Source organism: Natrix helvetica, assembly GCF_964273705.1.
Source record: "Natrix helvetica genome assembly, chromosome: 6".
Classification (NCBI taxonomy): domain Eukaryota; kingdom Metazoa; phylum Chordata; class Lepidosauria; order Squamata; family Natricidae; genus Natrix; species Natrix helvetica.
This window is the reverse complement of record NC_138553.1, coordinates 44,067,311-44,095,136: the sequence shown is the minus strand read 5'-3', so window position 1 is coordinate 44,095,136 and position 27,826 is coordinate 44,067,311. Positions and strand designations below refer to the sequence as shown.

General features: G+C 37.0%; 1 protein-coding gene across 2 annotated transcripts; it reads right to left on the bottom strand.

Moving 5' to 3' along the window:
- Positions 1–1,732: 1,732 nt before the first annotated feature.
- On the bottom strand, positions 1,733–26,355 carry E2F7 (E2F transcription factor 7). Of its 2 annotated transcripts, XM_081958324.1 has the most exons (13): positions 26,191–26,355; positions 25,537–25,629; positions 19,138–19,416; positions 16,994–17,162; positions 13,289–13,576; positions 12,416–12,574; positions 11,635–11,772; positions 10,602–10,796; positions 8,358–8,424; positions 7,085–7,589; positions 6,512–6,752; positions 5,675–6,099; positions 1,733–4,679 (listed from the first exon to the last, which is right to left on the bottom strand). In XM_081958324.1, exons 1-13 carry the CDS (start codon positions 26,200–26,202, stop codon positions 4,503–4,505), a joined length of 2,748 nt encoding a protein of 915 aa, XP_081814450.1. In that variant the 5' UTR covers positions 26,203–26,355; the 3' UTR covers positions 1,733–4,502. The 2 variants fall into 2 exon arrangements, with proteins under 2 accessions (XP_081814450.1, XP_081814451.1); XM_081958325.1 differs by lacking the exon at positions 25,537–25,629.
- Positions 26,356–27,826: the final 1,471 nt, after the last annotated feature.

Here is a 27,826-nt window from a genome sequence, read left to right as displayed (position 1 = left end):
TTCAGTTTCCATTATAATCAAAAGTTATCACTCTCTTTTTGGATGAACTCTCTACAAAATTTCAAAATTTTTCATCAATGTTATAGCAATTAGAAGCCAGCTGGTTTGTCCCTCATGCTATCAATTGTTAGCTGTTAATTCTCATAAATCTTGCAATTGTTGCTTTTTATTTACTATATATTTTTTATATTTATTGTATCGTGTCTTTTTGTTCAGTTTGGTCTTAGAGTGTAAACAAACTTTGTTTGTTGAAATTGTTTTGGATCAGGATCAAAATTTTAGACAAATATAAATAAAAGTGAATGGCTGACAAGAAAATACTGAGAAAGCTATCACAGGCAAAAATCAATGACCTTGGAATAGAATGAAGTTTAAGAACAAAAGGCAACATGTGTGGTAGGATATATGAATGTGGAGACAAAGATGGTTTGCAAGGATAGAAAGCTATGGAGAATATTTTGGTGGAAACTAAATTTAGATGTATTTTTTCTTATTCCTTGTTACAGTAAAATTGCTTACCTCAAAAGGGAATAGCTCAATAGATTTGTCAAGTGGTCTCAGTTGAAAATAATCTCCTTCAATCAGAGCCGAGTAAAGCCATGCTGACCTCCAGCTCTGATACTCCTTCAAAATACTTGAGGGTGGGGTGGAACATTTTAAAGGTTTTGTAGTAGCCAAGTGGCAGCCTTCCTACCTTAAACATTTATGATTGATTTCATCAATCCAGAGGATTAATTAGTAAATTAGTTATTGTAAATGTTTTGAGGACAAAAATGTAAAATGCTTATCTTTGGATATTTCTTCTTAAAGAGAAGAAGCTGACTTGGATTAGAATGACAGCTATTTTATCTTGATTTGTATTATTTTCTGGATTTTATATTGCATTTCATTGTTTCTCTCAGGTGGTTCGGAACTCTTGGGATTAAATCTGTGCACTAGCTCTTTCTTATACTTAGGTAAGAAAAACCAAAAGTACACATACAATATAGACTGGGTGAAACCAGGCTTAATAGTGTGAGAGGGAACTCAGATGGACTTAATGGACAACCAGTTAAATATTAGCTAGCAGTGTGCGGTAGCAGCCAAAAAAGCCAATGCAATCCTAAATTTCATTAGAGACAGATACAATCAAGTGAGGTACTAATACCACTCTATTACTAAGGTCTTACCTTAGTAAGACCACACCTAGAGTACTGCATCCAGTTTTGGTCACCACACCATAAAAAAAAAGATGTTGAGACTCGAGAAAAAGTGCAGAGAAGAGCAACCAAGATGATTAGGGGACTGGAGACTAAAACATATGAAGAACAGTTACAGGAACTGGGCATGGCTAGTCTAGTGAAGATAAAGCAGTTTCCAATATTTGAGGGGCTGCCGCAGAGTGGAAGGGGTCAAGCTATATTCCAAGGCACCCGGAGGCCAGACAAGAAATATGGATGGAAACTGAGATTCAACCTAGAAATAAAGAGTAATTTTCTGACAGTGAGAACAATGAATCAATGGAACAGCTTGCCTTTGCAAGTTGTGGGAGCTTCATCACTGGAGGCTTTCAAAAAGAGATTGGACTTCCATTCGTCAGAAATGGTGTTGAGTTCCTGCTTGGGTGAGGGGTTGGACTGGATGACAAGATCCCTGCCAACTCTGTTAATCTGTTAAAGCAAAGCTGTCTTTTTGTAATCAACCTCCATTCCCAAAATATTAAAACACAACTTCTTAAATGTTTGGCTTTATTTTTATTATATTATAAAGATTAGTCCTATAACTGAAAGTATAAAAATATGCTCCCCCAACAAGAGTGTGTGTTCTTAATAGTCTTATATGCGGAGTGTAGCAAGGAACCTAAGAGAGAAGTAATTTCTGTTCAATGAACGAAATCCATAAGCAGTTGTAAAGTTAATATCAAGATAATAAACTAGCAGTGCAATGTTAGAAACATAAAGCAGCTTTACATTTTAAAACACACACACGGCTTTTAAATACAGGAATAGCACCTTTTACATAAGTTGAGAAATGTAAACGTGGTATGTAGATTCAAGTATATAAGTTATACATACCCTCCCTCCCTCCACATCAAACCCTTGTGTACCAGAACATGGTTTTAAAAGCCCTGAAATCCTGTATGCAATTTAGTTGCTGTGCGCATCCCCTTGAATCAGTCTTAAGCTATGGAGCCCTTTATTTTGAAGCAGTTTTGCCATAGCTTTATGGGAAGTTATTGCAATCATAATCATCTCAGCATCCTATTAAGCAAGAGTCACCACTTCCACTTAAAAGTTAATCTTGCCAACCCTTTTGATAAAAGGAAGCCTCAATGTACATTTCACCTTCCACTATTAACCTAGCTCCTGCTTTTGCTCACGATATTTGAAAATCTTCAACCTCCTTATTAGACCAAACAGATAGGAACTGTAAGACCAGCAGAGATTGTGTGACGGATACACTTAGGAGATAGTTAAACAGTTCAAATGCAGAGGAATTTCCTATCTCCTCCTAGGAAATGATGCCCTTTACTCGTTCAAATGTTCATGGCAGCATTTCACAGGCGTTTAGGCCCCCAGATCATTCTATTTGCAGCCAAGAGTATTGTGAAGCTGGATGTTTTGAATAAATATATTAACTGAAAGAAGCCGTGCCAGTGAAATTATTTCACTTTCAGTTTCCCTATTTAATGAGTTTAACATAACCAACTTGTCCAAGAAGCAGGAAACATGAAGGGATAGTCAATTATGAAACAAATACATCGACTTTTTATTTGAGAGCTTTAACCCACCCTTAGTCTTTCTCTGTACTGAAAGACTCATAAAGAACAGGGGCACTGCATGGTTTATCTGCTAAGAGCAAGTCTATTTTGAGTTGTCTCCTGCTGCAGTAACTGGGAAAAATCATTCCATTGGGCCATACTTGAATGCACACATATGTACCGGGATAAAGGCACATAAACTTGCAATTTCTGTAGTGTAAAGTATTTTTAAAATTAATAAATCTCCCAAAATGATTTTACTGTTGTGAGTTAAGAAATGTAAATCATATCAAATACCTTCCATGTAAGATTCTTACTGATTTAATGTAATAGGAAGTTATTATATTCTCAATTTCAGCTCCACTAAAACTGTTCATCTTTAACGTCCTTTTGGTAACATATTCCATTATTCAAAATTAAACACACTAAAGCCATAATTCCTCCTAAAACTTAATGAAATGGTAGATCAGAAAATGTGTCTGACCTTAAGAAACATACATTGTGAATTCAAAGTCATTCTAGGTTAAAAAAATGCCATTTACTTGATTATAAACTCAAAAGTAACATGATAATTTTTAAAATCCAGTATCTGTGCCATGTAAAGTATTTTAATCTATTAAATTTTTGAATAGTGTAGTAATTACTTTGTGAATATGAATTGCCCTCAAGTGTCAATTTCATAAACCTGCAGACTGCAAATTTCTCCTTCTGTTAATTTAAAAAATGGTACATTGATTAATTTAACTCATATTTAGGCTGCAGGTCTTCCATCTCCTACATATGTTCCTAGTGACCTCAATGGTCACTCATGCCATAAATACTATGCTTAAAGTGTTTCTTAATGAACATTTAGGAGTATTAATTGTGGAAATCATACCGCTATACAATACAGTCACATTAGTCAAAGATAATTCTTTCAGTTCCTTTGGCAGAATTGCAGTTAAGATGAGCTCTGTGTAATGCTGTAAAAGAAGTTGTGGCTCAAGAATTGCAGCTCCCTCCCTGGAAACTAGGGAAGAGCTACAGTTTACTGTAAACATTTTAGAGGCTGGTGATTCTTGAAACAACCTTTTTGCCTCTACAATTTTAGGAAAAAAAGTTTTTTGACAATTACTAAGAACCTGAACATTTTGTGCAGGAAAAAAGCACAAGAAAAACTACAAAGTTCATTAATACAAAAATAAGTTCACAGTTATTTTGGCCTTAAAGTAATTTATGTGAATACATTCGTTCATTACTGTAAATTAGGCTTTTTCTTAACAAGTGCAGGAAAAAGTGTACATCTATCAGTCACATTCAAGCACTCTGCAAGTCTGCTTTGAAGTTACAAATGTAACTTGATTAAACCAGTCTCAGCAGACTATGCAGTTTCTTGCTGCCCTTCCAGCAACCCCCCTCAACACAGGATAAATAGAGCCCTTGTAAAGAGTGCCCCACTATTTAAGTGCTAGCCAGCCCCTCCCCCCTCCAAAGTTTTGGACTTTGGGTCACAGTTAAACTTGTTCATCTCTTTGATACTTTATTTTTTTTTCAACCGTGGAATTAAAATGTTTGTATCTTCATAATTAGAATTATAATCAAAATTGATATTTACACAACTACGGTATCCATGGAGGAGAAAAATAGCAAATGCACAGTGGACAAATGTACCTATGGAACAATATTCAACATATTTTCTCTTTTTAATGCAATAATTGGTTATTTTCTCTGTAATAAGCAGAGACCCTTTTCTTAGCTACCCATATTGCAGTAATGGGCTGCATTAATCAGAGCTTTTGCTGGAGATTTCTAATCTTCTTTGAACAGAACTTGATGTTCTGTTCTGGTTGCCTTCATTTTTCCGCCATATAATAGGATCTTCTAGACTTCCAGGTGTCTTGAATAATGTTTCTTGAGTTGTTGGACGCATATTCTTAGGAGTTAGTGGAGTTGTAGAAGGCTATGCACAAAATGAGACAGTACAATTTAATAGATATTTTATACATCGTCTCATTCCTACTCAATAAAACATATAATATTGTAAGACAAATATTAGCATTGTAAGAAATGCTCAGTCCTATACTAATGAATGAAATGCTGATTTGTTAGATTTGAAACAATTGAACAAAACTCTTACTCGAGAAATTGATTTGAGAGACCATACTCTGGTGGTAGAACATCTTCAAAGACCACTATTTGAAGCTCTTGTGTTAACGATATTAATAAAAACATTTCCATTGGACAACTGCAAAAGGCCACAGTGCTTGGGTCCACCAATATATTATGACATCCTAAGATTCTTGGGAAGAACTAAATCCATATAAAGCCCAACACCACCCAAAGAACTGGCAGCTATGATTTCAGTGTTGTAAATAGATAATGGTAGACAGATAAAAATGCCAAATCCTATCTAAACATGTAGCTGCTTGTGCAATCAACCATAATAATAATGTAAGACTGTCCTCAGCAGTGTGGATATATATGCACTACAGAATGCATGGATCTAAAAAAGAAATATTTCAAATATACACAACTAAGTTCAAGTTTTGGTCTTCATATATGAGTAATCACCTGAATGGAGGCCTTGTAATCAAAAACTTGTTTATAACGTGTTTGTGTTTATTTGGATTTATATGCCGCCCTTCTCCAAAAGGACTCAGGGCGGCGTACAACATTAAAAAACATACATCCCAAAAGTTAAAAAAAAAATTAAACCCATATCCAAAAAAACAAACCAAATTTAAAAGACAATACATTTAAAATAAGTTAAAAATTAACAGGCCAGGCCAGGCCTGTAACGTAACAAAATACTTAGCAATAACCTTATAAACCTTATGTGGTTTGGTTATAATTTTGGAAATAATAGTAGCTAGCTTAAGTAGAATTGATACAATTCTATTCAATCTTCTTGTTAATATTTCCTCCTTGCTTTATAATAAAAATTCCCTTTCTTACCTGTGGTAGATTGAGAAGGGTGACTGGATGTCCCATGCAAATTGATGAGTCTGTTTTAACGGAGTTGCAAGCAGATCCAAGGAGAGGATTCAGATGTACGGCTGAATGAAACTGCTGGTGTGGCTCCAATGTAGGTAACTGTGATGAATTTGGAGTTAGCACAGTAGGGGTCCCAATGAAAACAGGAGTTGTAGAAGTCAAGCCAGGCATACTAAAATTCATGCAAGTGACATTTGGGAAAGAGGCAGAAGATGAAGAATGAAGTTGGCTTGTTCCTGCTGAGGAATAGATTAGAGGGAATGGTGCCAATGCAGTAGATGGAACCATCATACAGGGAACATTAAGTGAAGACAAGCGGCTTGAAGGTAGGCTGACAGGAGCAGGGGCTTGGTTGGTAGGAAACAGGAAATTTAAACCATTTAATCCTAAAATAAAAGAAAGAAAGAAAAAGATACCAAATACAGCAAAATCCTGTCTTCTCAAGGATAAAGACAAAAGAGCAATGACCTGTAAATTTTCGCATTCAACACGTTGAGCTCAAAATACCATTTGAACTTCACTGAATATCACTGGATGTGTTTGAGCCTTCTCAGAAATAACATAGAGCTTCAGGCATGGTTGTACCACAATTAGAACACTCCTGGAAGCGTTACGCTGAAATGTATCAAGACATTAAGTTATATATCTACCATATTATGTATCTATCTGGATTTCTATCATTTTTTAAAAGGGTTGATTGCATTTTATTGAAAATCTCTCTAGGAATTCATGGCTGTTGTGAAAATATATTTTATCTAAATGCCACGTTAACATGCATGCTTTTAGTTTAGCCCTTACCAGCTGCAGGCTGTACGTAGAGATACTGTGGTAAAAAAGACGGTTTGCTATTTTCCTGAGAGGTTTGTTCCTTTTCTTTCAAGTTTTCTTTTACATTTTTATTCCTATGTGATTCTTCATGGTTCTGGGTTTCTGTTACGTCAGTTTCCAGAATTTCAGAAGTCCCTGATTCGAACTGAAGGCCTTTCTGCTGGTCATGGGAGCTGCAGTTATTGTTTGTGTCAGCTGGCTGAATGGTTTTCTAAAAAGAAAAAGAACACAACCAACCTTATCTTGGGACAAACATTATTGTGTGAGACTCTGGCACAAATACTCTGGATCTAGTTGTGAAAGGCTAAACTGCTCCTTTTGGAGTCTTTCTCCTTAGCTTTAAGGAGTAATGGACCAGCAGCAGTTAATTCATAGAACATGCAGAAAGGAATAAGAGCCAATATTCCCTTTCTAAATAAATAACCAGCAAAGACAACCATGTGATATATGAGGGAGATTGAATATACTATTTCATAAATACAACAGCTGTTCTTTTGGATGACTCCATGAATTAGTTTTCTACAGGTTCTGAATTTCTCTCACCTTGGATACTACTAATGAAATGGGACCATCGCTCTGCTCCAGGCTTTGTCTTTTGGCTATAGGTGCCTCTTCAGATGGAGCTGCAGTGGGAGGTACACACTTCTGGGAACTCCGCTTGCGAAAGTTAACTGGAGATTTTGTGGTTTCTAATGAGCAGGGGGAAATATGGCCATCTGTGTCTTCACTTCTTTTTTCTGGCAAATTTTCCCGTGGTTGACTTTCATGAAATTTCCCACACAGCATATAAAGGGATGGAGATGGCAAGTAAACAAAAGGTTGGCTGGGGAGTGCATTGGTTTCCCCAGTCTCAGTTTTGCAAGCTGACACAGCAGAAGATGGTATGTTTTGATTGTTTATTCCATTTGGTAAAGACCGATGTGATGCGTCTGAGTTGGTCTTTTCAGGAAAGCAAGGGAAGACATTAGCACAATAGTCTGAATCTTCTGGAACAGGAAAAACCGAGAAGGAAGAAATGATGCCCAGATTTCTTGCTGCTTCAATACTTCTATTAGAAAGATGAAGGAAAATTGAAATGTGTTTGAATATTAGTCGCTCGGGTTGGTAGTTAGGCTGTTGGTCTAAGCTTTGAACTTGGCAATTTGGTTGCAAACACATTGTACCATTGTCACAATTCAAAACGCACTGACAATGTTTCCTTGAATGGTGATGAAATGTTTGCCACCAAATTGCCAAGCTCGGAGCTCAAACCAACAGCCTAAATGAAAGAAAATAATTAAAGTATTAAGTATTAATTATTACATTAAAGTATTCCCATTCTAACATCATCTTTGTCAAACAGCTTTGGATGCAACCCAAATATCTAGAGGTTTTAGATAAATGAGACTACTTCATTTAGTTTATGATGGGAAGAAGATATGACGAACTGAAAGCGATTCAGATAAGTGGCATTTAAGCAACAGAATTAGTCCTGAAAAAGGCCTCTGGTAAATTGCAGACACAATGTGAATTAATATACCTACTAGTAGAACAAATCAATTCTTTCACACAATGGTTAATCACCCTAATTAAAAATACCCCATTCATGCATTACATCTTTATGTAATTGACATGGTTTCTATATATCATATAGTTAGAAATAAAATATTGTAGGAGTTCATTTCATTCTAAAGAAATTTTATGTTATAATATATAGCTACAGTACTCCAATGCTTCATGAAACACAGACACCTGCCCTTTCCATAGTAAATTATAAAAAAGTTTAAAACAGAATGTTTTTTTTTATATAAAACATCAGATTTGAATTTCTATGTACCTTTTGTTATCTTCCAAATTCTGGCAGCAAACAGATGCTAGGTTTATCATTTTGGAACAGTAATCATCTAAGGAAAATCAAATCAATTAACAATGTATGACTGTAATACAGATTTTTTACATCTATCATCTATCTATCTATCTATCTATCTATCTATCTATCTATCTATCTATCTATCTATCTATCTATCTATCTATCTTATCTATCTATCTACTCTCTCTCTCTCTTAATCTAACCTAATATATGGCCTTTTTTAGATAAACGTGGGGAACACATAGGATTAAGTGGAAAATCAGAGAAAAAACACCTCACAATCTCTTTGGTGAGCTCTGTCACTAAGGATCTAGAATACAACATTATATATATATAATATTCAAGATTTGAATATTATTTGAATATTATATTTCAAGAATATATATATATATATATTCAAGATTTGTGTTTATAATGTATCATTCAAGAATGCAAATATACCCATAAAACACTTCCGCATTTGATCCACCTGACTTTTTGTAATTTAGGGGAAAAAAATTAATTTAAGAAATTTCAGATTCCTGCATCTATTTTATTTTCATGAATATCTCTGGACTCTGAATAGCTGTTTACAAAATACAAATAGTAATTGATCGTTCCATGTTTTATTTGGAAATATGTCCAGTAACTTGAAAAAAGGACAGAGGTAAGCAAAGATAGGATATAGAATTGTAAAAGGAGAGAGCTGTACTATTAATAATATGTTAAGGTAAGATATATCTAATGTTACTCAGGTCAGACATTTTGGAACCAACCAAGTATTTTATGACATGACCATAAAATGCCCTCCCTGAAAATTTCCATTTGTCCATTAGGATTCCAAACTTGCAGATCATTGTTGTAGTCTTTATGTCATTCTTATGTCATTCACTGTCCTTCTTTTGAAATATCAAGATTCAATTTCTAGATAGTTTCTGTCCCTTTTCACAATCACCACTCCATTTCTAGATCAGTATTCATTATTCATTGATCAAATTTGTATGCTGCTATAATCTGCAAATATAGATATATTGTTCCATTAACTGATCCTTTGCTTACAATTTCATTCATTCAAAATCATATGCTAAGACAATTTAAAACGTTAAGCTTAGGTTTACTAAATATCTAGAGAAAAGTATTCATACATTTTACCTCTATTAGGTAACTAGTACATGTGGTTCCTAGGATACTCCAACAGGGTTTGAGACAATCCAAGCAAATTACAAATTACAGCATGAAATGGAAGTTTCAATGGCTTTGTTCATCTCAAATTTGTGAAAAACTTTCACCTATCTATGGTTGTTATACTCCTGAAAATTCATATAATACTACACAATATGCTGTATCTTGATGTGGCTCTTTTACGAAACTATGAAGGAAATATATACTGTAGTATTGCCCTTGAAGTTTCTGTGCTTTGTTGATGCTTAAGGTAGCTTACTGCAGAAACAATATAGTGTATACTTCTTTTCCACCTCCCAAGTTCAGCAGTAGGAAAGGATTGCTGATATTTGTCATGTCATGCTGACTACCAAAGGAATGAACAATCAATATGTGGATCTTTCTGAAGCTATTGCTTTAGCATTCAGAATAAATGTTCCATTCCTATTGCTCAGGCTCATTGTATCCAACTTCAACGGAGATTTTGCATCCTAAGATATGTAAAACACCCAGTTTTCTCTATGGTCTGCACCTTGTGAAGAGGCAGTCATTATCCAAAGTTCTAGACCTGTTTAGATACAAAGCCAGCTGTGTGACCTTGGGTCAGTCACTCTCTCTCAGCCCTAGGAAGGACATGGCAAACTACCACCAAAGTCTTGCCAAGAAAATAACAACTGTACAAACTTGTCGAGGCAGTCGCCAGGGATCAACACTAATTTGAAGGCCCAAATAAATAACATTATAACTAAGAATTAAAACCAATCAATAGTGGGGTTCATTGTGCTCTTTGAACTTGAATGTTTGCTTTCAGATATTTCATTGCCCAGCTAGACAACATCAGATGATTATGTTGCCTAGTTGGGTAATGAGATGTCTGCAAACAAACAACCAAGCTCAGATAGCGCCAAGGTCTCCAAAGCTCAGTCTTGAGCTACAAATATTCTGTTTATTAATTAGTAATCTAATGTTAGTTTATAGACAGAAACTGTGTTACACAAAAGCAAACACACAAACATTTAGCTATTAATCGAAAGCTATTAGAAGAGCTAAAATGCTTGTCCCAATATTTACCTTGTCTCTCTTTTTGTGGGCTGCTTGGTTCAGAACTAACTTTCCTCTTAACCATTTCAGAAGACTGAGGAATGCTAAAAGAAGCATGGCGTGACATTCGGTCTTTTCTATTAGAGCAAGCTTGATGTGGAATACGGGTTGGCCTTTTCACTTCAGTAAGAGTAGCAAAGGTTCGAACTTCCATTTTTATATCATCTAAACAAATACACTCATGTTAAATTGATTACTCAAAGGACAACCTACTTTATTATCTACTAGACCATGAGTCCTATAGCAAAATATATTGTGTTTCCCCAAAAATAACACAGGATCTTATTTTCTTTTGGCCCCTGAAATAAGCACTTGGCCATATTTTCAGGGGGGGGCTCTTATTTTCGAGGTGCAGGTGGCGAGCGTGGTCACCTCATGGCTGCTGCTGTGCTGCAATATTTTTGGGGAGGGCTTATTCCAGGGGAGGGCTTATTTTAGCGCATGCACTCAAAAGCCCAATGGGGCTTATTATCCGGGAAGGTCTTATTTGCAGGGAAACAGAGTAGTTGCTTTATCGCTTGTTCTACTACATTTTCTTCAAGGGAAAAAATGAACTCCCCCACCCCCTTTTAACAGTCTTATCATAATTCATAGTTCTGCTTCCTAACTATTTGCTCATCATATATAATAGTAAAATTACTCCTTGACTTGCTTCAGATATATCATTGACATGTTAGCAACTTGTTTAATAGAAGTATATTTACTGAACAGTGCGTGTACATCATCTCTCCATATCTGTTCTGTCTGTCTCATTTAGAGCTTTCCATGTTAAATATGTTCACAAATTATTCACCCTCATGTAACCTTGGCACATCACATGGACACTAAGCCAATCAAATTAATAGATACTTGGCAAAAACAAAATCACGTTGTTCTATCACCTTATAATGCCAATTGAAATTTTTACAGGTTTCTCTGGATATCATCAATTTTCTTCATAAATCCAATAACTGATGTAAGGCTATATGAGAAATGACTTGGTAATGCAAAAATAGAAAAGTACCATTATCTCCAGCGAATTCCACAGGCCCAATCCATTTGAAGGCTGGCTTACGACCTCTTTCTTCTGTTACATGCACTTTCTTGATCAGCCCAAGACTTGTCAAGACATTAGCAATATCATACAGTCTTCTTACCTTTGCTGAAAGGAAAAGAACTTTAGTTCAAATGTAGTGAACTATATGTCCTCATTTGTTACATATAAATGTAGCAAATTAAAAAAGCTGCCAAGCTAAAATTATGGGGAATTGGCACAAAGTAAAATGTCCTGCAAAGTGTTGAGGGTCATTTGAATGGATAAATAAGTGGATAGAATCTGAAAAAAAATCAATATAGTATATATTAAAGGATTTTATCAGTGAGTAATGGCAGTTGGATGTTTTCGGACTTAACCTCTGCAGGTTTTTTTTTTTTTTAGTTTTATTGACAACAAATTAGAAGCACAGCATTTTACAAGAACGTAAAGCTCGTATTTCAACTAATACTAGTTTTAATTTTTAACATTGATTTTAATCAAGCAAGACTGTACACTGAAATGTGTTAGTATCTTAGTATCTGACAAGAGATGCCATATTTATTTTGTGTGATCTCATTTCAGTAAATATCACAAGACGTTATTGTACATAAAAAAGTTCAAAAGAGGTTTTCTGGCATTTGTACATTATACTTATTTTCAAATTGAAAATGCTCCAAAGATTTTTAAAAATTATATATGTTCTCCAGTTCTGCCAATAAAACCTTTTCTTGCTGATTCAGAACATTCATTCCCCAGAAGTGATTCTTACTTTTAAACTTGCTGTGATCAGCAGTATCCTGGCTTTCTTCTATCAATATTTTTGCTGCTATGTCAAGAGTGACTATCTTGGTCTTGGAGACAAGGAACAACATGACAAATTTCTGGCTCATAATCCTCAACGACTTGTCCTTTCTGCTGTTTGCAGACGCTGTATTATAAACAAAACCCAAGTCTCAACATGTTACAATATTAACAGCCAAGAAAATATTATGAAGACTTGTGGAAGAAAAAAAAAGCGAAAGAAACAAAATCGTTGTTGAAAAGCATGTTTTTAATGAGCAGAAAATAATTGCCTATAACAGATGGATAAGCTACACTTTAACTATCTCCAGGACAGATGAAAGGATTATAAAATGATACCTTGAATGAGTGAAGTTGGAATGTTTATTCATTAGGGAGGTACAATGCTTTGAATCCAAAGCATTGACAAAGCACCTTGTCATTTTCTTGCTAATTCCTCAATTCAAAATATATTTCTCTGGTATGACACAAGTACTGTACATGCCTATGAAAAATCTTCACTTCTTGAATGAGGATCTGAAGGTGTCCATACCTATTTAAAAACCTATTTAAAAACCCCAGTTCTGCTTCAGATCTGAATTGCTGCACTTCCCTATTCTCCATCAATTGTACCAGAACATAGAAGCATGGTTATCAAGTTATGAAGCAATAGCCATATACTGTATGGGTTGCATCTTGAGGACAAAACACAAGACTTGTTTGACATGTGATTGACCACTTGAATCTAAAAAAAAAAGATCATTTGGATCTAACAATTTATGTAAAAATGTAAAATAGAATAATACAGCATGTCTTCTTACATACATTTTTTTTAACATTGCCAGTTCTCTTCTTAACTTACCAGATGGACAATCTGTCTCTGAGAAATCAAGCAACTGTCGATCTTGGAAATCTACAAAGCTTTCTTTTTTGTGTTCTCCAAATCTACACTCAAAGTCAAGTTCTTTCTGCTGGAAAGAAGTCATGAGTTCTTCATATTTTTGAAGCTCTCCTATTTCTTGAAGTTTTTTCAGAGTCTGGCTCAAACTGTGGCGACCATGCCAACAATACTGATTCTTAGCCACTCGGCTAACAAGATCAAGAGATTCCAGGACATTCACTATATCATAAATCCGCCTGCGTTCGACTCCTAGGTGTAGGAAATCAAAGCATAAGACAGAGAATGTAAACAAGAAATTTTAGCAATAAAATGTTTGAGAGGAAAGACAAATGATGGAGTTTTACTTCTAAATGCAGGGATCCCAATTTTTTGTTCTTAGCATTCACTACCTCTATATATAAAAACTAACAGGAATGTTGCAATTTTGATGAGACTGTAATTGCAATAAGTATAATCTTTATTGTCATTGTACTTAAACACAAGATAAAAAATAGGGTAATGTGATAGAAACACTTTAGGAACAATTTGTGGCAGTATAAAATTTTAAAAATACTGTTAAGTATTCCGCACTACTCAACAGAATGTGCAGAAGATGCATCAGAAGACCTATTGATCATAAATTGTCCCCATACCACTAATACCAATTGCAAGAGAAAGCTACGGTAAATTCTAGATTATGCCTTCATATCAGAGTGGCATTTTGATTTCTCCTGCCCAGGAATTTTATAAATTCAGAAGATCTGGCAGTGATGCTATTTATGTCAATAAAGATTTACATCATTAATAAGAAGTGATGGGGAATCAAAAACTGCAGAAGTTAATGTATTTGTGAGGCACATTGTAAGGTAACTATAAATATAAAGGTGCAAAGGCATTAACCTTCCTTAATAATAACCCTGACTGTAACAGAACTTCCTTGTGAGAGGTCATGCACAGGACTGCATTGTAATCAAATGATCAAGATCCATTTTCATTTAAAGATACTCATTTGCAATTGATCTTATAAGAACAATTCTCTATTGTATGTAATGTGGACAATTGGTGATGCATTGGCTGCGTTTAAAATATTATATTCTAATATGCTTGTATGAACAAGGAATTATTGATCCATGAACAACACTCTAGAGCTCAGTCAGATTGCATACTAGCTTCAGCTTATTAAAGGGCTAACAATATCTTAGAAGCAACTCATAATTTCTAAGTTCATATATATATATATATATATATATATATATATATATATATATATATATATATATATATATATATATATATATATATATATATATATATATATATATATATATATATATATATATATATATATATATATATATATATATATATATATATATATATATATATATATATATATATATATATATATATATACGCTTGAAGATGTGCTTTCGGGAATCTGAATTCGTTCCAGTGATAGGAAATTTTTGAACTCTATTTCTCATTCCAACAGCAAAACTGTCTAATGTCCCTTAGTGAAAAGAGTGTGAGCTCTATGAGATTTATTATAAGAGGATTTAAAATGTCTCACAGTCTTGTAAATGCTCGTCTATTATTCTGCAAACACAAATATACGGATATTTGTAAGGTTCAAAAAGAATTATGCAAAATTGAATAATACTGTTAAGAGATAAGAAGAATAGCATTATTACACCCAGCAGTAATGCAACTTTAAATGCTATTATTACAAGTACAGCAATAGTCCTTATTCATGACTCGAGTCTTTGAAACGTTTAAGATGGTTCAGCTTGAAATATATATTGAGATAGGTATTATTGTTGAAGTTCATATTGTGTCAATAAAACTAACTGGAAACCAGTAGTGTATTCATTTTCTGAGACACTTGATAACACTAGTAAAATCTTGTTAAATCTTTTAAAAGAAAACACCCCTAATTTAGATTACACAAAATACAATAGGTTAAAAAAATCATGATAGTTATGTAGAGTTATTATCATTTACTGATGATAATAATTTTTTTCTTTTTCCTGTTTTATTTTTTTCACTTTTTAAAAAAGTACTTTGAATGGGGCTTTTTTTGTATTGATGCATTGTATTCTAATTATTCTTGGGTTTCTGTTTTTTCCCTTTTTGTCATTATTTTATAAGTAATGATAATAACAATAAAAAAGAATTCAACTTGGAACACATTACTTTGAAACTGTGGTATATAAACTTACTATTTATTCTCCAAGCAAAGATTTACATTTGGAATAAAAGCATTCTTTCTCTGTTTCACTATCCGTGAGTTAAACTGAAGATGGTTGCATTGATGTGAGTTTGGGGAACTATAAAAAGTGTAAGTTCAGAGATCTGAAGTTACTTTGCCTTAACAGCAGATCTGGGGGATATAAGTCTTCACTGAAAATAATTTACTGCTCTTATCATATTTCTTCATTCCTCATTATATTTTTCATAATATTCCTACAGAAGAGAAATAACTTTGCTATGCAAAACAACTATTTTAAGGCAATATGCTATACAAAAATGAAACAAAGCATATAATTATATGAGGTCAAAGTTACATCAATAGTCTAGTAATACCAGCTCATCTATAAAGACTTAGTAGCCAATTTTTTGTTTAATGTAGTCTCCCAGGTGTCCTCTTGATGGATATGATTACAACTCACAGCCAGCAAGTGTTTCCTATTCAGTCTTGGGTGGCAATATATTTTGTGGAAAACTACCAACCTATCTTTGCCCTTATCATGGGTGTAGGTCCAAACTAGCTTCATATTCCTGTTCAAATATATTCATTCCTTGTCTTTTGCTAGCATTGTATGAGTAATCACTGTTACCCCTTTCTCTCTTCAGTAAACCAAAGGGAACCCTGGAATAGAAGTAGTCCTTGACTTATAACTACAGTTGCATCATTTCAAATTTATCACCCAACTCAACTTTCACAAGTGACAATTTGTGGAACTGATCATTTGGTTACAATCAAAATATTCTGCAGCACTATTGTAATGATCCCTCCCCCGTCTTAGAATTATACACAGCAAAATAATTTATTTCATGATTTTATTGAGAAAGAATATTCTGAAGACTAAAGTTTGCATCAAGAAATAAGGAGATATGAATTGAGTTGGCTTAAAACATGAACCATATGAAACCCCCCCCCCAAGGAATTTGCAAGCTCTATAACTGATGATAAACAAAGTATGTGATTCACATTTTAAAGTAAATCACTCATTTCACATTTTTAAGGTATTAGGTGGGTTGAAATAGTTTGGTTTTAATGCTTGTCTAAATTAGTAGTGCACTTATTAATTTCAAAGCATACTACAATTCACACTATATAATGCATGATATTATTATGTGTTGATGTGGAAGGGACGCATCGTGGACATAAGAGTGAATACATGCCTGTGAAACTAACACCATGAAACAAACTGATCTGATAGAGACTCTTTCAGCTATGATTTTTCCTAGTGGAATGCGTTTTTGGATCACTTGGCAGCATTACAAAACAATTCAGCAGCACCTTCTGGGAAAGCTAAATAGAACACATGCAAATTACACAGTAGCACAATACACTTAAATAGGGCATATTTACAGCACTACGTCTCATTGTCAATATTAAGTCTATTAGGATAATACAATATATTATCATTTTTGCAATCAACCTTATTTTGCCGGCATACATACCAAGGCTGGAAGCCACTTCATCCAAAGAAATTGTTGTCTTCTCTGCTGATAAAGGGTAACTAGGATAGCGAGCTAAAAATTTTTGGCAGAGAAGTCCTAAGCTTTTCTGTTTTCTGCTGGGTCTTTGCTTTTCACATTCATCTGCAGTTCCATCATCTGCAGTATCACACTACAAACAGAGAGAATGGTTCTTTAGGGCCATCTGTTACATTATGCAAACCCACTCGTTATATATAAGCTGTTTACCAAGCATGGATTATTTTCAGTACTAATATATACTATACATACTCTTTGAATATGTACATCCTTTTCTTTAAGGATCTCAGCTTGACATACAGTTTACAGATGCATTCATGCCAGCAACATATTCGTATTTATGTATATGAATATAAGACACACCTTTTTTCCTCTAAGTATAGAGCAGTGATGGCGAACCTATGGCACGCGTGCCACAAGTGGCACGCGGAGCCATTTGTCAGGGCACGCAAGGCGCTGCCCTGTCAGCTGGCCAGCGCACTTGCCAGCTGAATTCACCTTTTTAAAAGCTATTTTTCGCCTTCCCCAGGCTCCAGAGGCTTTATAGGAGCCTGGGGAGGGCGAAAAGAGCCTCCCCCGCCCCCCGGAGGCTTCAGGGACCGTCCCTGAAGCCTCCGGGGGGTCGGGGTCGGCTCTTTTCGCCCTACCCAGGCTCCTATAAAGCCCCTGGAGCCTGGGGAGGGCGAAAAAAGCATGTAAAAATGGGGGGGGGGGGTCACGCGTTGCATTATTGGTGCAGCACGCCTGCACTCAACTCCCCTGCGCTCCCCCCACTTGTGGCACGCGAGCCAAAAAAGGTTCGCCATCACTGCTATAGAGTATAAGGCACACCTTTTTTCCTCTAAAAAGAGGCTGAAAATCTGGGTGTGTCTTATACACCGAATACAGTATTTTTTGCCTCCCGAAGCCCCGCCCCCTTCACCAAAATGGCCGTGCATACCCTTATGGAGGCTTTCAGAGAGTTCCTGGGGGCTGGGGAGAGCAGAAATGAGAAAAAAATGGGCTGTCCCCTCCCCCCAGCAGCGTTCCTTCATTTGAACCTGAAAAGATACAATACAATAGCAGAGTTGGAAGGGACCTTGGAGGTCTTCTAGTCCAACCCCCTGCCCATTGTTCTAAAAGTGCTTTAGGTCTTTCCTAGGCCTATCTATTGTATTGTCAGGATCATATTTATCTTAGGCTTACAAGATAGTTACTGTATTTTTCGGAGTATAAGACGCACCAAGGTTTTGAAGAGGCAAATTTAAAAAAAAAAGTTTTTGCACTCTGCAGACCTCCCCAAAACGGGCCCGTTAAAAAAAAAAAAAAGGCATGAATAGCCTTTAGGAGACTTGTAGAGTGCTTCTGCGGTACCACAAAAATGAGCAAAATATGGACTGTTTTTTACAAAAATGGGCCCGTTTTTTGTCAAATAAATTGCATACATAATCTTTAGGAGGCTTATAGAGTGCTCCTGGGGGCTGGGGCAAAATTGAGCAAAAAACATCCTGTTTTTTGTTCTTTTCTGCCCTCCCCAGCCCCCAGGAGCACTCTGCAAGGCTCCTAAAAGCTCTGCACGGCCATTTTGGTGAAGGGGGCGGGGTTTCGGGAGGCAAAAAAATGCTGTATTCAGTGTATAAGACGCGCCCAGATTTTCAGCCTCTTTTTTGAGGGAATAAGGTGCGTCTTATACTCCAAAAATATGCTATATGCCCCAGCTTTGAATCTTTAAGTTCAAAAAATATTCAGATGGCAACAGATTGTCATTGTCTTGTAGTTTCTTTAACTCAATCACACACATTTCTGACCCTGTAGTGCTCCCATGAGAGCCCACGAAAAGATGAGAGCCCACAAAGATAAGATTCCTTTAAGCAGCTGTCAAGAGATACATCAAAAACATGTTAGATACCCCTAAAACACACTTTGCTTGTTTCAGATCTGAATACTGCTTGCTAATAATGTAAAATAAATAACTAAACTATACACAACTAAAAAAATAGAATGCAAATGAAGGTTACTGAGATTGTGGATGTTAAACAGCAGCTATTTACACACCTAAAGAGATTTTTATATAATTAAAATAGGTAGCTGTTTAATTGTGACAATTTTCTCTGTGATAGGTGAGTTACCTGTGAGGAATCGGGGAGAGCATCGCTAAATTCATTATTCTCAATTGGTCTGAAGAGTTCTTTTTTCTTTTCCCTGTCCCGCATGTCAGGACTAGCAGCACTAATAAGCATTTTTAGGTTAGCTGTTGGAGTCCATGGATCTGCAAGAGGCCTGTCTGTCAGCTTCACAGGTGTAATTGGGCTTCTCTCAGGAGTACAGGTTTTTTGCTTGGACAAATCAATGGGCTCATTTTTCATGGGAGTCTTTGGGGTCATTCTGGGTCGATCAAATATATTTTCCTGTTAGAAAGAAGGCAGCCAGTTAACATATAAATATATAACAAATCCCGGGTTGTACAACACTTCAGCTTCACACCAAGAATTACTTGCTCAGGACTCAAGACTATTAATGACTCCTAGCCAAGATGACCAGACATTGCTTTAATATCAAGGGTAACATACCTCTCAGAAAGGAGGATACTGTGCTCCTGTTCTTCTCATAGACATCTCAATGTCATCTGGCTGACTTTCATAGGAACAAATGTGAAATAAGACAGTTCTAACCCTATAAGGCCCTTCAAATAGCTTGCCTTGACTTTATAGGAAGGAAAAGAGATTACAATTTGGGGAGGTGATAAGGAACTGGTTCAACTTAGACATCAGAACACTTAAGTCACAAAAACTGAGTATCATGTTTATTCTCAGAACAGCACTTTTAAAATTCTTATTGGGAAGGAAGGAAACTTCAAAGAGCCAAATAGGAGCAAACTACCATTTAGTCTTAGACTTTCTATCTTCTTCAAAAAAAAAAAATACTTCACAGTATGTGTAAGGGCACATCACATACCATATTTTTAAGAGTATAAGACAAACTCCCCCCCCCTAAAAGGGGGTGAAATTTGGGTGCGTCTTATACACCAAATGTAGTCCCCCCCCGCCAGCCCCACCCTTTGGCCTCTGTCTCCCAGCAATTTCCCTCCTTGCAGCAAACAGCCTGTTTCAGTTTCAGCTTAACTTGATTAGCAGAAGCAGCTGATTGTCGATTGGATCAACCTCCGGACCAACAGCTGTTTCAGGCTGCAGGGATTGCCATTGCCTATTGTTGCCTCCACGTGCCCCATTTTCCATTCATTCCGATCCCTGCCACCCAGAACGGGTGGAAAATGGGGTGCAAAGAGGCTGAAAACAAAGTGTGCGGAGGTGGCAATAGGTTATGGCTGGGATGCGAACCTATGGCAAGCGTGCCACAGGTGGCCCACGGAGCCATTTGTCAGGGCACGCAAGGCGTTGCCCTGTCAGCTGGCCAGCTGAGTTCAGCCTTTTTAAAAGACATTTTTCACCCTCCCCAGGCTCCAGAGGCTTTATAGGAGTCTGGGGAGGGCGAAAAGAGTCTCCCCCCCGCCGGAGGCCCTCCGGAGGCTTCAGGAGCTTCCCTGAAGACTATGTAGTGCAAAAAAAATGATCTATGGGCAAACCGGAAGTTCGGGAACAGACTTCCGGTTTGCTCGTAGGGTCATTTTTTGCCCTTCGGAGGCTTCAGGGAACCCTCCTGAAGCCTCTGGAAGGCCTCCGGGAGGGCGGGGGAAGGCTGTTTTCGCCCTCCCTAGGCTCCTATAAATCCTGGGGAGGGCGAAAAAAGCATGGAAAACGGGGGGAGCGCCTCTCATACACGCATGCGCATTGGGGGAAGTCGCATGTTGCATTATGGGTGCAGCATGCCCGTGCACGCCCCCCCGCGTCTCCTCCTTATGGCACGCAAGCCAAAAAAAGGTTCTCCATCGCTGGGCTATGGCAATCCCTGCAGCCTGAAACAGCTGATCGCCAGGAGGCTGATCCAATCTACAATCAGCTGCTTGTGTTAATCAGGCCGTGCTGAAATTCAAACTGAAACATCCTGTTTACTGTAAGGACGCAAATTGCTGGGAGGCAGAGGCAGATTTTTTCCCCCTTGTGCTAATCAGGCTAAACTGAAACGGAAACAGGCTGTTTGCTGCAAGGAGGCAAATTACTGGGAGGCAGAGATAGATTATTTTTCTTGTTTTCCTTCCCAAAAGCTAGGTGCATCTTATACTCCGAAAAATACGGTAACTTTCAGATACAACAGTGGTTTTCTCATCGGAAAACACATATTTTCGAAAAAATACAGAAAACATAAAATATTTTTTTATGAAGAACTGTATTAAAGGGTCGCGGCATTAGGAAGGTTGCACTCACTGAGATACAAAATGACCCACGATTTACAACCAGTTATTAACTCTTTGAAGTTATGACTAATCTAAAAAAGGGAATTTATAACCCAGATTTGAGGTTCCAATGGTTGGGGCCCTTCCACAGATACGTGACTGAACTTTGGATGCTTGGCAACGTGGCCACATTCATGACAATTTGCAGCATCCCATGATGATGTGACCATATTTTGCAATGGTTTGCCAAAAGCCAGCACTTCTGGTTTTCAGCAAAACTGCCCCATAGGAAACAACTGTAGCCATCGACTGTCACAAAAAAGACAGTAAAAAACATGTTATATTATGGTTGTATGAATGATGATCGTATGTTAAGGATTACCTGCATATGAAGGTCTATATTTAATAAACAAGGGACTTATTCAAGCATTGTGTTTGGTCATAAATTGGTTATCAACCAATTTACTGTGATTGAAGTGGTGGGGACCAGAATATTTATAATGAGAGAACAATGATTAGTCTTTCTAAAATTAATGCCTTCATATTTGAATGAACGGTAAAAATTCAATGACTTATTTTTTTATAAGTACTGTTACAGATTTACAGATACAAAAATATGAGTAGATATCAACAACTCATTCTGATGAAACTCTCTGATGCAGTAGAGACTCATCCCTGCTGTATATGGCAATCACATATTGCATTATTTAATATTACTAAATTGTACATTCAGTTTGATCTTAAGGACAGAGATATGTAGAATAATCACTTGATTTGCCACTTCTTCTATCCCTCTTGTAAGAACTTGCTTTTTCTTTAAAGAGTGAAAATCTTTGGGGAGACATGAATTAGAAGTTCCATTTTTTCCATCCATCCTTTTGTGATTCAACTGCTAGCAAGACATCTTAGTTTAGGCTGAGCCTAAGTACTAAATCTTATTTATTAAAAACTCACATTAGTACAAATGGCAGTTGAAATACAATGGATTACACTCAGATTTACATGTATTTGTAGGTACTACTTAAAAGGAGTGGCTTATCCCTCTTCTTGAAATTTAAAACTATTTGTAATTGATATTTTATTACAGACACACAAACACACATACAATTTGATCGTGTTAAATTGCATAACTAAAAGTGTATTTGTAAAATCAAAATAATTACTTTCATCGGTGAAAAACAACTTCAAATATCAAAATAGGAAAAGTTACGCATCCAGGTTTCATTACTACTGAATCAATAAATCAATAAATCCAGAGAGTTTACTGGTTGCCCTCTCCCCTCTTTGGTAAAGCTTTATAGCTCCCGCTGCCTTAAGAAAGTTCAAAACATTCTTAAAAGATCCATCTCATCCTGAGCACCCTTTTTTTGAACTATTATCATCTGGCAGACGGTACAGGATAATAAAAACAAGGACAAATAGACTGAAAAACAGCTTCTATTCCAGGGCAGTAATTATATTGAATTATACTGTATAGTGCAATATTAATGCAATATCGAGTTTTCAATTCAATTTATAGAATGCACGTTTATGTTTTATTTTTAGTTATAATGTACGCTGAAGATGGAATTTAATTTCGTTGTACAAGGTGCAATGACAATAAAGTAAACTAAACTAAATGCAGAACCCTATGCACAATCTTCATGAAAACATTGGTATTTCCAGTTTGATCTGGTTCAAAGAAACTACTAATTAAAAGTCTTGTTTATCAGAACACCAGGAAGCCTTCATATGGGGTTCGTTAACTTTTACATATAAATTGGAATTTCAACTTGATTTTTTCCAAACAAGCCAGAATCAATTCTCAAGTCTTTTATTACACAGCGCTCTTCCACACACAGTTGGTTCCAATACTTTCAAATAAGCAGCACAGCAACAAGAGTTATAGAAACAAGAGGAATGTTGAGCAAGTTTATTGAATTTAAAAATCTTACAACACTGAACATATTATTGATCTTTTAACTTCTCTATGGAAGAATGGTTAATTAAACCGTGAGAATATATTTCAATGTCCCGAATAACTTCAGTCTAAAAACTGATGTACAATTCAATCTTATTGGAAACAATTTCTAGACTACAATTCTATACATGGATTTGTGCCACACCCCAATTTAATCTGACATATAATCTATATATTATTTGGATTATTTTCCAATGTATTATTGTTTATTTATCATTTGTAGCTTTTTCTCCTTATTCATTTAAATTGCAATAAACAGACAAGTCTATTAGAAATTGGGTATGAAATATTTATATTTTAAAGTATCTATTAGCCATTAGATATTTGAGAGTTGCTGGTTATTTGAGATTTGTTGGTTATTCACCCATATTTTATAGCTTACAGATAGTTTTCAACTTATAACCATAACTGTAAGAGAAGAATAGATAGAATGGGAAGGGGGAAGGCAGAGTTAAGCACATCATTAATGTAGAGTCATTACATTGTCAGAAACGGTCTAAGTCCAACCTCATTTAAATTCCATTGATCTTTATCTGGTTTCAATTTAATACTGAAGTTTAGTTGGCTAGATTCTTGTGTATAGGCTTCAGCAATAAATCTTTTGAACAATATCTTAACATATAATTTGTGCCTGACATAATTAGGACCAGAATTTCCATTGCTAAGCAAGGCAGTTAAGTGAGTCATTTTAAGTACCCGATTTAATTTTTTTTTTTTTGCCACAGTTAAATCAGTGTAGTTGTTAAGTGAATCCTGCAGTCATCAAACAAATCCAGCTTCTTCTACTAACGTTGCTTGTCAGAAGTTGACTGGGAAGGTTGCTAATGGCGATCACATGACCACAGGATACCGTAACTGTTTTAAATATACGCTGTTTGCCAAGTGCCGGAATTTTGATCACATGACTGCAAGGTGTTGTGATGGTTGTAAGTGCAAGGATTTATTGTAAGACACTTTTTTTCAGTGCTGCTGTAAGTTGAGGATTACTTCATATTGCTTTCCCTCACTTCCTTACTATAGTTTACATGTTCTTTTAAACATGTATTTGTGTCAGTACTCTTTCCCTTTTTTCTTTAGATATCAAAAATTAAGAATAAAAAACTCAAAATTATCTGCTCTGCTTTGTTTTCTTTCCTTAACTATAACTTTGTTTGTTTGCCAGAAGCACCTCTGTAGATTCATTTTATTAAAATTGCCTCCAAATATTGGTCCACAATGATTCATTTTGCTTGTCCCAAATAATGACAAATTAGTGACTGTATTTTAATAATAATAACAATAATAATAATAATAAATTAAACTTGCATATTGCCTGATTTCCAACAACTCTGGGAAGCTCATTTACAATGAAAGAAATTATAGTAGAACAAATAAAACATAAAAAGCAAAGTTAAAAGATGACCATAGGCTTGGGTGAAGAACCAGATCTTCAAAAAATTCCTGAACAACAGCACAGTGGGGTCTATCTGGACTGGAATGGAGGTGGCTTCATTCCAGAGGTCAGTCACTGTCCTGCCCAGCCAGGACTATTGAATAACCCACAATGGCCTAATTCACATGTTCCACTTTGTCAGGTTAATTATGTGATCTGCTATCAACATTTGGTAGCAAATTATAGTGCTGCATTTTGTATTATTTTAAACAAATTGGGCATAACAAATTTATTTTACTTAACCCATAACCCTTTGACTCCCTCCCAAAGTACTGAATTTTACTTTACTCAACTATATCACTTCCAGACTTCAAGTGGCCTTTGGAACCTCCCCAAAAGTTTTTTTAAAACGCCCTTCCTGGTTGCAATAGTTGTATCATTCCTGCACTAAACCACTAGTTAAGTTTAGTTAACTCAGTAAGCCCAAACCAAACAAAGAATCTTAGCCTGGAGTAAATTATTTCCTAGCTCCCTAATAGAGCAGAGATGGCAAACTGATTAAAAAAAAACATAGAGCTAATGCCAAGCTGAGGTGCATTTTAAGAGAAATGTGCCCAACAGATAAGCAATTGCATGATATATGTGGTGGATTAGGACTATTCTTCCCTATTTTAATGGTAGAGCTAGTTAATAATTTAATATAACAATAATTGTCCACAGAATATTGCTGTAAATCCTTTCTTCTAGCTTTGCTGTTTGTTTGTTTTTTCATTTCTGAATGTATCAATCTCAGTACAATTTGAAACTTTAGAGTACAAGAAAAACAATTTAAAGAAAGCCTTATCACTGCCAGCAGATTTTAAATCAAGAACTTCAGGTTTTGGAATCCAGCTCTGCCTACTTACCTTTTGTGCGCTGTCCCCATCTTCGTTTATGTAATCTATCTTCCCATGTCTCGGGCTAATCAGGTCTTTTAGTGTTAAACAATTCAACTCCATCTGTAAATGTAAAAGTTGCTCAACCTTTCAGCATCTTACATCACTCCCCCCTCCCAATAAATTTCAGGTCCCGTATCCCACCTCCTCCCGCGAAATTATCTGAGCAAAATTTAGGAGAAGGTGCGCTCCTTAAACGCGCAGAATTTATAACAAACCAACCACACAAAGTTTTAACTTTAACAGAAGAGGGCCGAGACTGAGCAGCCCTGGCGAATCTGTCATTGACGTTCAGAGTTACTCAGCCGGGATCGGTTACTTTTGGCGCAAAGAACCTGGACGAGGAATCCCGGCTTTGAAAGGAGCGGGATTCCCAAGGACTCACCTCCCAGATCAAGGCGGGGACAGCCCAGCTCGGCCCCGCGCCCTGAAACGGGAGAAGAACCCCTCTCCCGGCTTAACCTCGTTCCCTGGGGCAGGAAAGGCAATTCCCCGCTCTGCGAGGAGATGGGAAAGATTGGGGGGATCAAGGTAAGAGGACCCCGAAAAAACAACTGCAGAACTTCTCTCTGCAGACCCCCGTCTCTCCTTCCAGCCCCCCCCCCCCCGATTGTAAAGCCTTACATTTCTCGACATTCTTTCTCAAAGGGATCCCTGGGTTTCGGGCTCGGCGTCTCCAGGCTCGCTAAGGTCACCCCTGAGGGGCATCGGAGGTATTCCAATGGAAAGAGGGACCCCGAATCCCACCTGCAGCTTCTACCTCTGCCAGCGACTCGCCTCTACCGGCCGCTTCGTTTCTGCCCTGGAGACTCCACTTAGGCGCTAAAGCTTCTATTCTGGCGCCTTGGAACATATTTTTACAATCCGACCAATCAGGCGTTTACAGTGGGGGCGTCCCTCTAACCTTCCCGCCAATCAGCTTAAAGCTCTGTTGGGAGAATTGGCGCTAGACTCGGCGCGCTCTGTCTGAAGGTCCCGCGTCTTAGTTCTGGCAGCTTAGGCTGTTTCCCCGCCGCCGCTGCCGCCCTCGCCTCCTCCTCCTCCTCCTCCTCCTCCTCCTCCTCTAGGGTACCTGGGAAGCTCGGGGCGTAATTTAACAGTAAGGAGGGCCGCCCAGCTGCTTTGTTCGCCAGGAGCGGGTAGCTCAAGTGTAGCGCTGAAGAATAGGAGACTGGGGGTGGGGGGAATGAAGCGCACAGATAGAATTAAGAAACTTGAAATTCCGGGACGCTGTGGAAGCTGGCGGCGACCCTCTGGTTTCTCCCTCTGCTGCAGTCTGCTATTTTGGCTTAATTTTTGCGCTTCCTTAAAATCGCTTTGGAAAGTTCACAAAAAGCACGCCCGGACACCTCGCGCTTTGCCAGAGACAAATAACCCTAAATAAATGGCTAATCTCCTTTACTGACAAGAGATTCCTAAAAGAAGGGAAATTCATGCATACGTTAGTTTCATGGAATGGTGAAGGAGAGCAATAGCATTTCGATTTATGTACTGCCTCATAGTATATTAAAAATTTACAGCACTTTTTGGGTGGATTGCAATGTCGGCATATTGCCCCAACAATCTGGGTTCTCATGCTGGGCGGGGGTGGGGTGGGGTGGATAACCTTGAAAATACACCCATGGTTTTATTTCTTATTTTCATACTTATGGGATGCTTCACATGCTACCAAGTTACATTGATTGGAAGAAAAAGGCCATGAGTTATAAGACCAATGATCAGGCTATTGCTATTGTGTGGGCAAGTTTCATTGGAAAATACTGATTGTGCTTTCTGGGCACCTGCATATTGCGTGTACTCAAATGACAGAAACTAATTGAACTGCCACAACTGCAGATTAGTTCCCAGTAGTTTTCCAAATGGCCATTCAGTGATTAAGTGACAGATCTGGTTTAGAAACGGTGGGGTAATGGCCTCACTGAAGAATACAGTAATATGTTTGCTAATCATTTGTATAAGGTGGAAAAGAAAGTCTTCAAATAAGTGTGAAGTAATCCCCAAAATTAATTATATGCATATTTTAGGAATGTATACTGCATGAGGTATCCTGATATTACCAAATTGTCAGATAAGGGCCTATTTCTAAAGGTTCTATAGGTCAGCGATGGCAAACCTTTTTTGGCTCGTGTGCCATAAGTGGGGGGAACGCAGGGGGGGCGTGCACGGGTGTGCCGCACCCATAATGCAATGCACGACCTCCCAGTGCGCATGCACACACTACAGACGTGACCCCCCATTTTCTGCATGCTTTTTCCACCCT

Bases quoted from the DNA above. Each gene is read 5' to 3' on its own strand.
- E2F7 (XM_081958324.1), bottom strand. The intron at 13,577-16,993 runs GTATGTATGCCG...TCCTACACCTAG, and splicing joins TGAAGTGGCTTCCAGCCTTG to GAGTCGAACGCAGGCGGATT. The intron at 6,100-6,511 runs GTAAGGGCTAAA...CTTTTATTTTAG, and splicing joins CTACGTACAGCCTGCAGCTG to GATTAAATGGTTTAAATTTC.